Genomic DNA, 17,313 nt, shown 5'->3' with positions numbered 1-17,313 from the left:
AAAGAAAAATATTTTCCAAAATATATACATTAATAGCTTCATGACACTTCCATCTGCCAAGAATTGAATTTCAATGTTCCCTTTTGTTCAGTGTAAAGCATGGAGTCAGGCAGCCTGGAAATTCCACAGTTGTTTTTGTGTTGACCCATCCTTAAACAAAGAGATGTGTGAATTTTCCAGATGTATATGAATGTCTGTATTCAATTAGATATTCGCCCGAGTATATATACTGACTGTAGCTTAAATGCCAACGGTCACATGATTTTCAGCAGCCATTTTGATTGCTTGTTTGTGTCAAGTTTTTTAAAAGTATTGTCTGAAAGTTCAGAATACACTGGACATTACACTCTACAATTGCAAACAGATTTCACTCCCTCCATTTGCCTGTAGGGATGAAAAAAAACCTCCATATGTTGAAAACTTAAAGTCAAAGCTAAAAAAAAACCTGGGGGTGTACAAACTACAGTGGATGCTGGTAATCTGAAATAAAGACAGAAGCTGCAGGAACACTAGATCAGGTGGCCTCTTTGGAGGGAAAAACTGATTCTGGCCAATATTTTGCGTGAATACCAGAATTCTGAACCAATGTCTAATGAAGATTCTAGTTGAAAAGTTAAGCACTTTTTTCTCTATACAGACACTGAACGATTAGCTGTGCATTTACAGCAATTTTTATCTTCTTTTTCATGTTCCTACAGGGTTCTCCCACTAACATTTACATTCCTTCCATTTTGAAATCATTTCTGACTTGCCCTCTGTCTTTTCCAAAACTTTTGTACGCGGTCAACAGTGAACAACTAGTGCCAGCCGCTTTGTTACATTTGCATTTGTGCATCGGCTTTTCGTGGGCATTTACACTGGAGGTACACCTCAACCAACCACTGAAAGGACACAGTGCTCTCTACAGGGCCTCTATGAATAGGGCAAGCACCTGTGTATCTTATTAACCAATCAGATTGAACGATATTCAGATTATAATAGTGAATTCAATGTCAAATCATTAAAGCAAAATAAAGAGAGGGGAAGAAAGTTTGCATTGAGAGAGAGATACAAAAGAAACTGAAGAAAGTATTGGAGAAATATTTCAGTTAGTTTATATTTTTAAATTTCCAACAATAATTAAAATCTGAAGGAATGAGCATCCACACTTGTAAAAGTTCATTTGCAGAGCCAGAAAGGTTGCTTAGTAGTAATTAAGACTTACCTTTCCATTAAGAAGTCCCTCACGCTGGAAAGGACAAGCCCTAACTTTTCATTGGCCCTTGGGTTTTGCCTCTTCCAGGATATTGCATACCTGCGGAAAAATTAGGGGTAGGGAGGAAGGGTCTAGTCACAATGCTCCAAGCATCATGGCTGTGGGGCAGGTTTGATAGACAAGCTGGCTTTTTCTGTGCTTGTATCCTGGCTTGTACTTGTATTCCTGTAGAAGTTACGAATGTGCCATATCTGATGAAGTTACATCTATAAAGTGAACCTGTCTCTTCTCTTTTAAATGATGATCTGCATGCTACTTGATTCCAGCTGGTATAACAGAGGTTAGAGTCTAAGAGTACAGAATGCATGGCTTAACCCCGAGTAAATGAGAACCTGTGTCCTGTCTGCACTGATTTCAACTGCCTCTTGTCCCACAGGTGCTATTCACTTACAATTCAACAGTGGGGGCAACCACTATGTGTGGAGGAAGGTCACTTCCACAGTGCACAACATCATCGTGGGCAAGCTGTGGATTGACCAGGTTAGTATAGAGCTGTGTACAATGCTTAGACTACCATTAGTCCAGTTTATTAAATAAGTAAATGAGACTCCCAAAGCGGCGCCTCATTATGGACTGGACTAGTACAAGTTTTCTTTGTAATCTGCAATGCTAATCATTAAAAATGCTCTCAGACAGCTTTGTAAATCAGATCCAGTTCTCACTCAACTACTGGACTTCAATCAACCATACTTAATATTTTTGTTAAAAGTTTGTCATAGATCCTATGTATAATTGTGCTCTCTGTCCTTCAGTCAGGAGAGATCGAAATCATAAATAACAAAACGAAGGACAAGTGTCAACTCAAATTCAGTCCCTACAGCTACTTCTCAAGGGAATGCGCCAGGAAGGTGAGTGGCACCTCATATTCTGCCCCTAGGGAAACATCAGCTAACAGCTGGGAGCCTTTACTTTGATGGTAACTGAGAGCGGTTTTCTTTTTTTGTCCTTTCCCTTGGTTCCAACTTATTTTAGAATAATTCATTCCCCATGTACAAAGTTCACAAAGAGTCTTGGTGATTGTCACCACAAATGATGTGTGACCATTAAAGGTGCCTTACTGAATGTTGTGAACCATATGTTTCTGTATAAAGGTTTTCTTTGTGCGTGTGATCCTGCCACAGTGCTTGCTGGGAACAGGGATGGTTGTCTCTGTGCAAGCTTGGTTTTCACTTCTGGTCTTTGGGCTTTCTTTGTGTAGATTCTAACCTTCCTTCCAGCTATTCATTCTATTGTAAATTTCTCTGCCTCTCCCCACTCCATTTGGAGTCAGTTTGTTATTTCCGGGAGAGTGAGTAAGTGTTCTTGATTGAATATGGAGAGGATGTCTGATCCTAGGAAATCATTGTGATGACTGTCACTTTAACATCAGTTCAGCTGAGTGGGGCTCACGTGCTTTGTTCAACCAATGTGTGGCTAACGCACGGGAAGAAATTCTGGGGAGGGGTTTCCTAGGGGGAAAAATGGCTGTATGAGGGGCTGGCTGGATACAAGCAACCATGGAAGCTCTTGTATGAATAAAGTTAGTTTTGTGTGACTAAGAAGCCTCCCAGAGTGTGTTTCTACAATCATCTTGCTCAGTCTCTAGCTGAAAACTGTTCAGAGAATCATACAGCTCAAAAGGAGGCCATTCAGCCCACCGTGCCTGTGCTGGCTCTTTGAAGGAGCTATATAATTAGTCTCTCTCCCTTGCTCTTTCCCCTGTAGCCCTGCAAATTTTTTTCCCTTTAAAATTTTTATCCAAATTTCCTTTTGAAAGTCACTGTTGAACCTATTTCCACAACCTGTTCTGTGTAAATACCTAGAGGTAGTTGAGTGAAAACAAGGGAACTTGTTTCAGTAACAGGCGATGGTTATCCAAATTACTTATATATTTAATTGTTTACTCGAGGATAATATAAAAGCCCCAATTCCTGGCTCAAGTGGGTTCTGCTTACAGATGTACTGAGGGTAGCTAGTCCTGAAAGGGAGCTACACTTGTCTGCAACTTAACTGATGAAAAGGAAGAAAAGCTCTATTCACTTACGATTGTTGTTAGGTTTCTAACTGCCAATTGACTTGGGCCATGTGCACACAACCAGGGGTTTAAAATTTTGAGTCTCAAGTAAAACAGGGCCCTGAAAATTCAGGCGTGTTCTGCGGGGGGAAGACCAGTGCATCCCCATAAAGACAGTCGTTTACACCATTTCCCCAATGACTTCTTCAGTCTGCCAGTGGAGTTATCCCAGGAGACCCTGGATGACCTCCACAGAATTTCAGGGCCTGCAGGGTACACTAAGACTGAATATAGAATTACATTGAATTTGCAGCACGGAGACAGGCCATTCAGCCTAACTGGGCTGTGTTGGTGTTTACGCTTCACATGAACCTCCTCCCACACAAAATCTAACTTTATCGCAATATCTTATTCTTTTCTCTCTCATGTACTAATCTAGGTTCCTCCTAAATAGATTATTTTATTCACCTCAGCTACTTCACTTCATCACTCTTGATTCAGAGAGTGCCCATGTTGAACTTAAAATGTGCTTAATGGGCCGAATGGCCTAGTCACAATTCAAGCTCACTGAGGTTCCTAGGCATTTATTGTGATGGCACGGGAGGAACTCTATGAGCAAATTGCTATCCAAGGTGGCACAGAAGGAAATTTGTGCATACGATGCAGTGGTGGCACAGTTAGAACTGGGTGAGTAAGCCCTATGTATAAAGTTAGGCAGAATTTGTGGTAATTTGGGCCTATGGAGTTGCCACCTGCCGTCAGCTTTCATCCTATAGGTGGTCCAGCATCAAAATATGATGAAACCTTATGATTAGGGAGTGTTGAGATGACTAGACTGATGCAGGGAAAGCATCCTCTCTCTAAGTTTAAAGAAGTCTTGTGTAACATGATAAGAGGACATTTTTTTCTTGGTGCAATCAGGTAACAGGAGTGGTGACAGACTCCGAAAGCAAAGCCAGCTACATCCTGTCAGGAACATGGGATGAAAAGATGGAGTTTGCAAAGGTTGTGGAGAGCAGTCAAGACGGGACCAGCTGTGAGGGCAAACAGAAAACTGTCTACCAAACTCTCCCTCCCAAAGTGCTGTGGAGGAAGTATGCACTTCCGTGAGTATCGGCCACTGACTTTGCAAACGCACTGCGCAGCGCAGATCTGCCAACCATCATCTTATCAAGTTCTGACTGCACCATTTCTACTAATTCCAATCCCAGACAACCCCTAACTAGTGATGGTGTGCTCTTTCAAAGTGCCAGACATGATGGGCTACCTCCTGTGCTGTCAGATTTTACACACCTGTTTCTACCTACTTACAGTGACAACCTGCTCCTAGCAGAGATTTATCCCCTTTTCATTACTGTAAAGCGATCCATTACAACTTGGGAGAATTAATCCCTGCACTCGCTTCCAACCAGTTCCAACTTGACGTTATGCAACCTGTTTCCATCTGAAGGGGCCTTGTCTCACTTTTTCCTAATTTTACTTAGCCCCTAGAGAACCTCTTCCCAGCAGACACAATTAGCCCTTTCATAACATTCCTTTCACGTACAGCTACATTTCCGTGGAGGTGTGAAAGTTAGTTGTCACCATCTTGGTCATGCCTGGTGCAGTATTCAGCCACACAAGAAATGATAATCTCATTGTTGGTTACAGAATTATATGAGGGATCCAACAGGAACAGGGAAAGCAATATGAAACTGCTTTCTTGTCGGATCCTCAAACAGACTTGTGGACAAAGATCCAGTGTGTGAGGAGCCATGCAGATCAGATGATCCCACAGTCAATTTCTCATGCTGAATTAGATGATTTCAGTCAACATAATAGTTGAAATACAACATTTAGCCTTTGCTAAGAGGGAAAAGTCATTCCAGATTGCTCTCCCTAACTAGACCCCTACAAACTGACCTCCATTGCTGTCCTTGCATCCCCCACCACATCCCACAACCCCACCACCAGATCTGGCTGTGATAATTCCAATCTGGGGTCTCTGGCCGGTCACTACCTGGACGTGGATGAGGGTCCAGAGAAAACGGATTGCAGTGTGAATCGGTGCATCTGGGTGAGGCAGTCACCCAAATCTTCAAAGTCCACGTCCTACTCAACGTTTGGACCACTTATTCCTGCCACCACAGTGCCAATGAAACTTTTATTCCTACTTTTCTCCAGTATCTTACTTTCCAGCCTCCTAGCCTTCATTATCCGTGACCTTGTTCAAAACTCAGCTGGCTCTACCCTAGTATCCCCTAAGTCCTGCTCAACCTTTCTCACTGTCTCCCTGTACCTAAGGGATTGAATTTGACTGTCACTCCATATCCTTGCCCTCCCTATTTTTACAGCCTCCTCCATCTTCTGTCCCCTCCAGCAACCCTCACTCCTTCAACTCTGTCCATCCTGCCCTCCTGTGGCTCCGCCATTCGTGGCAGAGCCACCAATCTTATCAAGTTCTGACTGCACCATTTCTAGGATCTCCATTCTCAGACAAACCCCTAACTAATGACGGTGTGCTCTTTCAGAGAGCCAATACAGATATGATGGCTGCCTCCTGAGCTGTCAGATTTTACATAGCTGTTTCTACCTACTTGACCTGCATATCGGAATTCCCTCCCTAAATCTTACCGTTGCTATACCATTTTCAACCCAGCTTTTAAATTGCACCACCTATCTCTCACACATGGCTTGCTGTTCATTCCTTTAATTCTTTCGTCCCTTCTGTAAAGCACCCTGGACCATTTTTTGTATTAAAGATGCTATATACAGTCAGTACAAGTTGTTTGTGTCACTGTGCTTCATACACAAGCCAAGTCATTGCTATTTTTAAGAACATGCAAGACAACTCCAACTACATCAATAGCATGCACTGCGTGGGGCCTGAGGCCTAGATGGGCCCTTGGAACATAGAAACGGAATATGCCATTCAGCCCCCCAAGCTTGTTCAGCCATTTAGTTTGATCGCTTCTGATCTGTACTTCAACTCCATTAACCCACCTTTCCTCTGTCTCCCTTGATAATTGAACCCAAAAAAAATCTATTGAGCTCAGTCCTGAAAATTTAAAATTGACCCAGTGGGTTCCAGATTTCCATTACCCTTGTTTGAAGTGTTTCCTGCTTTTAATCCTGAATTTCCTTGCTCAAATTTTAAGATCATGCCCTCATTTTGAGGACTTCTTCCACACAAGGAAAGAGTACTTTTCTGAATCTACATTTATCAAATCTGCTAATCATTTTAAAGACCTCAGTTAGATCACCATTCAACCTTCTACACTCAAAGAACTGCGAGCCAAATTAAAGATCCTCCCCTCGTGATTTAACCCTTTAAGCCCTAGTACTGTTCTAATGACCCTATGCTTCACCCCTTTCCAAGGCCAATATATTGTTTACTCTACTAGAATGTACAGTAACAGCTTGTTCTTTTGTTGCAGTGACAATGCAGAAAACATGTACTACTTCTCTGAACTAGCGTTGACCCTGAATGAAATGGAGAGTGGAATGGCACCGACTGACAGCCGCTTGCGACCAGATCAACGTCTGATGGAGAACGGCGAGTGGGAGGAGGCGAACGTGGAAAAGCAGCGACTGGAGGAGAAGCAGAGAGCCGTGCGGCGCTTGAGGGAGGCGGAGGCAGCCACAGCTGCAGAGGAAGGTGAGCATCAACTGCGCTTGTTGTGGCTCAGCTGCAACTAGGAGTGGAACTGGGTGGCGAGGTGACACAGAACTCTGAACTTGTACCTCTGACACCAGGGCTTGAACCCAGTTTAACCTTAATGTGTGAACCTCTCTAATGAAACTAACATCTCCCAGCACACCTCAGGCTTAAAGTGCAATACGCCTTACAGACAAGGAAGACAATTCATAAACCCAGTAAAACCTCAGGGATGAACAGAGTGTTTGGGAAAAGGGAAAAATCACTCTGAGGAAATTGAGTGTGCTCACAATATTAGAACCATAGAACACTACAGCACAGAAAACAGGCCATTCGGCCCTTCTAGTCTGTGCCGAAATATTCGCTAGTCCCATTGACCTGCACCTAGCCCATAATGATATCAATGATTTGGATTTGGATGATAATGTGGTGAATTGGATCAGCAAGTTTGCTGAGGACACTAAGATTGGAGGCATTGTGGACAGCGAGGAAGGCTTTCAAAGCTTGCAGAGAGATCTGGACCAACTGGAAAAATGGGCCAGAAAATGGCAGATGGAATTTAATGTGGAAAAGTGTGAGGTGTTACATTTTGGAAGGTCAAACCAAGGTAGGACATACACAGTAAATGCTAGGGCACTGAGGAGTGCGGAGGAGCAAAGGGATCTGGGAGTTCAGATACATAGTTCCCTGAAAGTGACGTCACAGGTAGACAAGGTTGTAAAGAAAGCTTTTGGCATACTGGCCTTCATAAATCAAAGTGTTGAGTATAAGAGTTGGGATGGTATGGTGAGATTGTATAAGACATTGGTGAGGCCAACTTTGGAGTATTGTGTGCAGTTCTGGTCGCCTAACTACAGGAAGGATATCAGTAAGATTGAGAGAGTACAGAGAAGATTTACTAGCATGTTGCCGGATCTTAAGGAGTTGAGTTACAGGGAAAGATTAAATAGGTTAGGACTTTATTCCTTGGAGCGTAGAAGAATGAGGGGAGATATGATAGAAGTTTACAAAATTATGAGTAAATGCGAGTAGACTCCACTTAGATTAGGAGAAATAAACACGAGAGGACATGACTTTAGGATGAAAGGAGAAAGGTTTAGGGGGAACATTAGGGGGAACTTCTTCACTCAGAGAGTAGTGAGAGTGTGGAACAAGCTACCATCTGACGTGGTAAATGCGGGCTCACTCTTAAGTTTTAAGAATAAATTAGTTGGATACATGGAAATTGGGAGCAGACTTATTGCCAAAGGTGCACAAAGGAACTTTGATTTGTTGCATTAGCCCTGGTTCAATTCGTAGCCCTCTTGCCTCTTTGAGTCGGGAGGTTGTGGACTCAAGACACATTCCTGGGACTTGATCACATAGCCTTGGGTGGTACTTTCATGCAGTACTGAGGGAGTGCTGCACTGTTGGAGTGCCATCACATCAGCTATGTTAAACCAAGCCCTGTCTGCCTCATCAGGCGGTCATGAAAGATCTCACCACCATGGTGAGCAATGGGTGTTCCACCTGGTGTTCTAGCCATATATATTTATACATTAAACAACACTAGCAAAAAATCTGGTTGTTGCTGTTTGTGGGACCTTGTTGTGCACATGTTGGCTGCTGTGTTTCCTATGTTACAATGATGCCAATACTTCAAAAGTACTTCATTGGCTGTGAAGAGCTTTTGAACATCCTGAGTTTCTGAAAGACACAATGAAAATACAAGTTATTTTTTTTTACAGGCAGGGAATATGAACCCTACGAACCAGTATGGTTTGAGAAGAAAGAGGACCCCATCACTGGAGAGGAGGTGTACGTTTACAAAGGTGGCTACTGGGAATGTAAGGAGACACAGGACTGGAAGATCTGCCCAGATATCTTCTGAGTGCCATTGACTCTGGCCCGATGGACTTGAGCGTCTCCCTGGCCACCTGTGGGAGAGGAAAGGAGTGCCGCGAGCCTCCACTGTGGAACTCAAAACAGTGGAAACACTGGGCAGCTTTCTGGTACAGACAACGTCAATGCGAAGGAACACCATGCCCCCATCACCCTAGACAAGGATACACACCTCAGAAGGCCCAAGAACAGTTAGCCTGAGATGTCCAGGAAGTAAAAGCTGTGGGTTGCTTGGGGATTGGGCATGAGCACCAGTATTTTAACAATCAAATCCCCCTCACCCCACCCCATATCCCAAATGTTACATGTGATCCGTATCTTTGGGTATGAACGAGATGATCATTAGTTGTCACAACGTTTCCCTGACCAGAGCTTTTTCTTTCAGTATAGCTGGATTTAGATTTTATTATTTAATCAAAATGAACAGCACAGATTACTGGCGGAGGTGTTTGCCAGTGTCATTCTGTGTTGGAAGGCAGGTGGGGTTTGTTCAGTATCAAATGGGCTGTCGACACCGGGTCCTTGATGGTCTCGGAATCAAGAGATGGTAAAGCTGCAGAATCAAAAGGCTCAGCCATCAAAAGAACTAGCAGCCAAGTAGGGAGGGGCCTTCAACAAAGCTTTACTGCAATTGAAATAAGAATTTAAGCTATCTTTACAAAGTCTGTGAGTTATGCTTCTGGAGGGTGAAGTGTAGATCATGACAGCCAGGGTTTGAAGAATGCTGTCCCATATCTTAGTTTAGTTTGAGTAAGTCATGTTTTAGATCCCCTTAGACCCTAACATTTTCATGCTTCTGGGACATCATTGTATAATTACAGTAGCCAGGTAGCAAATCACATTCCAAACAGTGTAGAGATTTGCATGGTTTGTTACACCAAATCACTTGGCCTAACTTATGATGCATCATCGATGTTATTCTCTGACTCACCATCTTTAGCAGATTAGCCCCACTTTCTGCCACACACACTCACCCCAACACAATCTGCAAGAACACTGACACTACAGGTTGCTATCTGCTCCTGCTATGCTGAACTATTGCTGATTCAGATTTTTTTTTGAGGGTAGTACAGCCTGGCAACTTTCTGTCACTCCTTTCTAATCTATATGGATGGACCAGGCATGGCTGCCAAGATTTACAGAACAGCATAGCACACTCTTGGGTTTGTTCGCTGAACACCTGTTGGCTTTCTGTCTCGCACCTTGTTAGTGATACCTGCCCTTTAATTGTCAAAATGGTTCCTGAGCGAGAGTCAAAGAATGTGCCCACCAAAAGCAGGCACGTAAATCAAAACGGCAGTGACAAGCTCCTTTGAAAAGCCAGCTATGTAGCATGGTGCATACAGTGTTCTCAGGATGGTTATGAGGCTGATCAGGCTATCCTTTTGGGAAAATGTTTCCCCCGGTACAGTGGAGTGGATATCACTGAGTATCATCTTGGAAATCAGCTTATGCTGCTGGTTTTACTGCATGAACATGAGGTGTGGTAGAACTTGCAGGCCTGACCCAGCCATGGGTTATTTTTCTGAAAATCAATGTTTATATTACGGTTTGATGAGATTTATCAGTTCAAGGCCGGGAGGGAGGGGGAGAACTGATGCATATTTAAAAAAGAATGAAAACTGACTATAGCACCCTCTGGCCATTAGATGTCACTGCTTATGGGTCACACAGAATTCCCACTGCCACCTGCTGCAGACTTTTGGTGCCATAATCCCACAGGATTAGAGGAAACCCAAAACCGTGGAGCGTCGTGCTGACACAAAGTGGGATTGGAAGTAGAGCTCTTATTTCCTGAGAGTGACTGATTCTCAGACGTCACAGAATGCTGAGCAGTCACCAGTGTCCCAGTGCAGGGATCATTTCCTCAGTTCCCCCACCTGGCACATTTCCCAATTTACAACCAACTCCACTAAATAAAACACCAATGCTACATAAACCTGGGGGGTACTGAGTGTCAGACAAGAGTTCTGCAGCAGAAGCTGAAAGCGGTCTCTGTTGCGTTGGAGGGATCACTGTCAGGAGACATGGAATGTCTGCATTTGTTTAGCTCCCAAACAGGATAGCCTATGGTTTGTTCCTGAGGAAACAGTATGATACAAAGACCGGCAGTGGAGAGTAAGGCTGTGTACACATGCCTCATTGGATTGGCACCCATTCAGAAGATACCAGCTGGGTAGTGTGTACTGCTATTGAAGATATCCAACAGCGTGTGACTAGAAAAGATAACATAAGGTTCAGATGAAGAGTTCTCTTCATCCCATTGGATCTCATCCTTCAAGATTGCCATCCCCACTGCCCTCCCTTAATGTTCACCCAAATAGGCACACTGAGGCCCTCAGCCTAATATCTCAGTTAAAGGATGGCATGTTACAATGCTGCAGTATCAACCTAGAGAAGGTTCCTGCTTACTGAATCTTATAATTAAACAGTGGTACAATCCTGTAAAGCTCCTACTAATGAGTCCTTGTTGGATCACAATTACATTGGCCAGAGGACAAGAGGTGGCAAATTAACTCCCCTGCACTGCTCAGCTCCTAATCTCCGTCATGTGCAGGGATGGCAGAATCTTCCCAGGAAGGTGCTTGAAGAAATCCTGTTGAGTACCTATTCGGAGCTGGCTGAGCAGCCGTGGAGAGAAGTCTGGGAATAGGATGCAGGAAGAACCCAGAAATAGAGAAGATTAAGAGTATGAACTGAATCATAAATTCCTGTAGCCGATGATCTTGCCTGAATTACCCTAATTAATCTCGTGATTCCAATGTTGCTGTGTTTTTTACTTTAGGACTTTTGGGGGAAGTAGCACTGGTGACATCATGAAGTGCTGCTGCAGTGATATCATGAACAGGGTTCTTGTGGTATGAAATCCCTGATTATAAAGCCACACATAAAGCTGTGTACATAAGATGTCTCCTTGCAACCAGCAGTTCAGAAGCTTTTGACGGAGCAACAGTGGGTGACTGATGAGTCTGTGACTGCCTCTGTGTAACATTTAGGATTGAGTCCTGGGCAACAGACTTCAATGAAGAATAATGATGAACAGTTTAAATTTAATTATTGCAAATCTATATCTCTAATCATGTGTCCCACCATTAATTTTCCTTCTACATTTAAAAGATCAGGCAGGCTGAGAATCTGCCAATGACTGAAGACTAATTCAGACCCAGAAAGACATATGTGGGACTCTACCATCAGTGGTGGCACTATCTCAATGTTTCGGCCCTACCTTCTGCAACACTTTTCCCACTTCCCACCTCTTCCCTCTCCTTTAAGCACCTATAAACTTAGCTACTTGACTATGCCTTTGAGCACCTAACTCACCCTCTGTCCCTGAACCCCAAATGCCACCACCCTGCCTCCCCTGCTTAGCATTCATTTGTTGTACTCTTCGAAGCACTTTAGGACATGTTTTTCTACATTGAAGGCACTTTATTAGTGGTAATTTGTTGTTCGTTCTGATTGGAAGCTCTCAGCTGGAGAATTTAATTAACTTAACAGAAGCAAGAGGTTAGCCCCTGGTCCAATTGTATGACATTTGAACTTGAGCAGTTATAGGTCCTTCCAAATACTCCTTATGAAGTAACTTAACCCTGACCTCTCCACACACATCCAAAGGAGCTCTGTAACTTAGTTGATGCTTTGATTTTGGACATAATTTGCACAGACTAGAGATAGATAAAGATGGATAATTGGAGAGTTACCTGCTGGTTTGTAATGGAAACGAGCTGAGGAAGAAATAACAGACCGCTCAGAGCATGTATTAATGCGTTGGTAATCCCTGCTGACAACAATTGGGTAGTTTTCACGAACCAGTTCCTCAGTGAATCAGAATGAGCAATAAGACCCTGAGAAGCAACTCCCAGGGCTGTTTTCCCTATTGAACCAGGTGCTTGTGCCCTCTCTGCATTATGTATACAGTTGAATCCTGATATACACTTACATTCACGTATAAATGCAATGAAAACGCTTCTTCATAATAACATTTCCTTTTAAAGATGCACAATGCATTTATGTCCTGATGTACTTGTGGGTTTCCACACAGTAACTCTAATCCATTAGCTGGGCTAACAGGAAGAGGGGCTGAACGGAGACCAGATGTTTCCACCCGGGGGAAGAGAGGAAATCAGAAAGGGAATTGGTCTTCCACCCCTGAGCCCACTCATCCCAGTCACTGTTGAGAACTTCATTCAGAGGCAGTAGCAGGCCTGGGGCAGAGGACTGCATGGCTGCCCTTGTAACTGGGAAAACTCTTCCTCATTTCCGCAAGTTTTCACAGAAGCACCAACCTTAAACAAATGAACCCCCTGAATCAACCTTCCTCGGTTTGTGAAAAGTGAGGTCTCATGATCCCGTCGTTTACCGACGGGAGCATACCCAGATTCAGTAATTGGCCAATATGTATATATGGATTCCACTGTAACCATAGCGCTACACCCCTTTGAGTAGTAGGATTTGTTCTCTGTTATACAGTATTTGACTCTGAATCTAACTTGCCACAGCACAAACGTAGCTTGTTACTTCCAATAGATTTGTAGAACGTTGGAAGCATTAGCTTGCCACCAGCAGTTGTGAATATCTTGTGGGGACAAAAATACCCAAATAGATCATGTATATATATTTACATTATTTAAACTGTTTAGAACATAAAACTGAGGTTGTAGAGATCTGCAGTTTACATTTAAGAGATTGACTATTATCATATCATATATTTATAATATTGTTAAGATTTGCATATCAATAATGTCAAAACAACACGGTCTGCCCTGAGTGAATCCATAGTACTTTAAGGGGAAATGAGAGATGAAGAGAAAGCTAAGATTTTTAGTCTGATGACAACTCGAATCTCTGGGAAGAAATTGAATTTTTGAATTCATTTGATCGTTGACAACTGCAATATGTCGGGGTGCCCTCTCCCCCAGATCTCCTGTTCTTATTCCCTTCCATTTTCAGTTCCCTTATGATTCCTCTCACTGTACCCTTCAGCTAGGAGGACAGCATGGTCTGACCTGCAAAATCCCCACATCCCATCCATGCTGCTCTATGATTGGTCAGTAGGTGTGTGTGTGTTTATCTCCATTATCTTTTAGCTCTGCTTTTTCATTCGCTGCACCCTTCCCTCAAACCCATTTGGATGGCACAGATGTCTCCAATATTTTCTCCTTGCTGAGATGATTTCAGACTGATATTTTAAATTTACACCCTTTGATATTGAGGACAGAGAACAGTCCTCTACAGAATTGCTTACCACACTTTCCTATTTAGATACATTTTGTGAAGAGTCCACTTTTGCCCCACTAGATGGTAAACAATCCATCCTTGGATGAAACGCTGTTTCAAAACTGAATGGGGCAAACTGCGGACTTACACCAGGACGCTGACACCTGAGTTAGTTCTGGTAGATTTATATGAAAATGCAGTAAACCCCTCAACCAAACCATGCAAAGTTGAGAAGCTTTTCTGGGACAATATCTCTCTGAAAACTTGCACATTGACACTGATGATACCATTTATGGTTTAGAGCCTTACTCCTCAGCATTGTCTCTTCAAAGTTCCTGTCAGCAAAGGTTATGAACCACAAACACAGGAAATATTTTTCTTGGGAGGAGGGAAGAGGGTTGAATCAATCCAATAGGTTGTTGCTTCACTTTGAAGTTGATGTTTGGATTCCTCTTCAGGGTTAAGCACAGGTCTTTCAGCTAAATTATCTGTACCTGGATTGAGTAGCACAGTGTTAGGGCTGTCTAATTCCTCAAAACAGAAATGGACAGGCTATTGAGATGTCTGGTTCTCTAAATATTGTAATAAGCCAATTGAGCCACATTAAAATGAAGTAGACCATATCATGGGACAATGCTGATTACCTCTTATCCCCCCTGAGAACTGATGAAAGGTACCTTGAACTTTTGCCTTCTCATGAGTGCTAAGACTACCCCCATTACTACTGTTGTTTTAGATTTGAAGTCCATTTCGGTGGGGATGGTTTCACTTAAACTGTGCATTGAGGACCTATACATTAATTGTGTGCTCACTTCCCCTCTGATAACAAATAAAATGTAGCAAGAGGACCTGGTAGTAAAAAAAGAGGTTAGATGTGGGTACCCTGTAGAGGATATGAAAGTCTACTATCTAAAGGTGCTAAAGCATGATGCCATAATCTCAATACTGGACCTAATTGACCATTTTATCTGGATGTTGGTATATCCAACACCTGTCCCCGAGTCTCATTGTAAATGTTTGTCAATTGGGCAACTTGTTGAACGTACAAGCAACTGGATTGCGCTCTGCACGGATACAGTGGGGCCCACATTCTACCATTTGATGAATAGATGCAATTTCCAGCTCCCTCTTGACTCGCATTTCAAGACTCATTTCGGTGGGCTAGTATCGGGAAGTTGTTCCCACCATGGTAAGACTTGAATAAGGGACAAAAATCACAATCTCTGGTGGACTGTGCAAGAATTACCAGTGTTCCTTTATTATGGAACACTTGGATCACCTACTGAAGATCACCACCAGGGGCTGAACTCAACAGTATAACAGTAAATATTATGACATGTATGCAATATGGAGAGACTGCAATTTTTGAAATTGAGTTTATTCTCATTGTTAGTACAGAAAAGCTCAGTGATGGTTATGCCTTTCTCTAATTCTACTTTGTAATATTCAATGATAGAAAATGTGCAGCAAATCTAGCTTGCTGAGACTACACAACAGAATAGTGTGTATTTTCAGTGGTGCAAAGGTATGTCCAGTGCTCAATGTGTTAATCATGTTCTTCCCATGTACTTGTATAACCTGCTTAATTATGCAAGTAGCCAAAGCTCCTTATTTTCTATGTACATTTGAATTGCTTAAAGGATTATATTTACATACATTAATCAATTATTTGCATAAAATTTGAGCTTTTGGGTGCACTCACCTGCCCATTTGCATATTCCACCACAGTTCAATCTCTAATCTAACCAGCACCAATCAAAATCCATGTTGAACTGACAGGACAACAGAACACACCCTTCTTGTGAGATTAAAGATGAAAATGCCAAAAAAGTGGAAATAAAATAAATTCAGAAATAAAGATCCATGTGATGTTGGTGCTTTGTAATGTTCCACTCATAATTTAGTTTCTAATTACAGCAATCTGAATTTTCAGTGTTTGGACATTGGTTGAGTAAGTAATGCTATCTCAGCCCATTGGTGGAATGCTTCAGAATACAGTTGTGAAAATCCAAACAATGATGATTGACTGCCACCACATTATCCAGTAAGAGCACCCTGCTGTGTTCTAGATTGATTTTCTGACCGCTGTGTTCTAGATTGATTGCCATCCCAGTTTCTAGATTAATCACCATCTGCTGTGCTTTAGGTTTTTTTTAAATAGATTACACCCCTCAGGTTTGCAATTATCCTACTGCCCCATTGCCTATTACCAGTAGCAGAGCAGCCTGGGAGCTGGCTTTTACTGTGGCAGTATAAGTTATGGTTTATATCAATCCAGAGCAGCTTTGCTTTGTAGGATGGCGGGATTGCCCTATTGAGTCATTCAAACCATTAAAATAGAGTCACCGAATGGTAGCTCTGCACACTGCTGTTACTGACAAAAATCTGTCAGTGTTAGCCCTGGTACTTTAGCTCAAAAACCCATCTGAAAAGGTGTAATGTGTCTACCAATGCATGTTGTGCTTTGTGCAATGGAATGCTGAATATAGTGAGGCTAATAACATTTTTCACTTTTACCTATTTGTTTTGGGCTCACTTTCTTGTCTAGTTATCTTCTGTACTGAAGGTATTGACTAATTTTGGGCCCAAGCTGCCCTCTGCTATCAAAAGCAAATGCCCACTGTTAATGGTGTGAGTTTAGACATTGAGGAAGAAATTCTCCTGATTGCAGAACCATTTCTGCAATGAGGCCCTGGGCTGCAACAGTAAGTTTACGACATGTATGTAATATGGAGGTAGTGCCATTTTTTAAAATTGATTTTATTCTCATTGTCAACACCAGTATCATTTTTGGCAGATATGACTCCAGCCATTGGATGGCTTTTCCATATTTGATCACTTTTGCTCAGGCCCCAAGCTGCCATACCCATTTTAATATTACCTTGATATCCAGGGTGTCTACTCTCTGTTTCCTGGCATTCAGTTCTTATATTCATGGATGAAGCCTGTGATGAGGTTTGGAGCAGAGTGACCTGAGGGAACCTGAGCATCAATAAGCTGGTATTGTTGAGCAGATGTCTCTTGATGGCATTATTGATTGTCCCTTCTGTCAGTTGGTTGATGATTGATTAGGGAAGCTGATACAACAGTAGTTGCTCAGTTTAGATTTGTCCTTTTTGTCTATAGGAAATACCTGAGCGATTTTCCACATTGGTGGTTAGATGCCATTGCATGGCTGCACTCAAATAACTTGCCTAGGGGGTGACTAGTTCTGGGATGCACTACAGCCAAACATTGCCAAAACCCATAGTCTTTGCTGCCTCCAGTAATTGAGCTGCTTCTTAATGTCACATGGAGTGAACCAAATTGGCTAGACACTGGTATATATGA

The 17,313-nt window shown here is 42.6% G+C and overlaps 1 protein-coding gene across 2 annotated transcripts in view; it reads left to right on the top strand.

Moving 5' to 3' along the window:
• Window positions 1-15,841, top strand: part of LOC121285910 (oxysterol-binding protein 2-like) — a 195,142-nt gene extending 179,301 nt beyond the window's left edge. For both annotated transcript variants that reach the window (XM_041202852.1, XM_041202851.1), the window contains 5 exons: window positions 1,632-1,735; window positions 2,008-2,103; window positions 4,170-4,354; window positions 6,665-6,885; window positions 8,613-15,841. In XM_041202852.1, coding sequence (XP_041058786.1) covers window positions 1,632-1,735; window positions 2,008-2,103; window positions 4,170-4,354; window positions 6,665-6,885; window positions 8,613-8,755 — 749 coding nt within the window. In that variant the 3' untranslated portion in view covers window positions 8,756-15,841. The remainder of the gene's footprint in view (window positions 1-1,631; window positions 1,736-2,007; window positions 2,104-4,169; window positions 4,355-6,664; window positions 6,886-8,612) is intronic.
• The last annotated feature ends 1,472 nt before the right edge of the window (window positions 15,842-17,313 follow it).

This window comes from Carcharodon carcharias, chromosome 13 (assembly GCF_017639515.1).
Source record: "Carcharodon carcharias isolate sCarCar2 chromosome 13, sCarCar2.pri, whole genome shotgun sequence".
NCBI lineage: Eukaryota > Metazoa > Chordata > Chondrichthyes > Lamniformes > Lamnidae > Carcharodon > Carcharodon carcharias.
The sequence above is the reverse complement of the archived record's forward strand: the minus strand, read 5'-3'. Positions and strand labels throughout refer to the sequence as shown.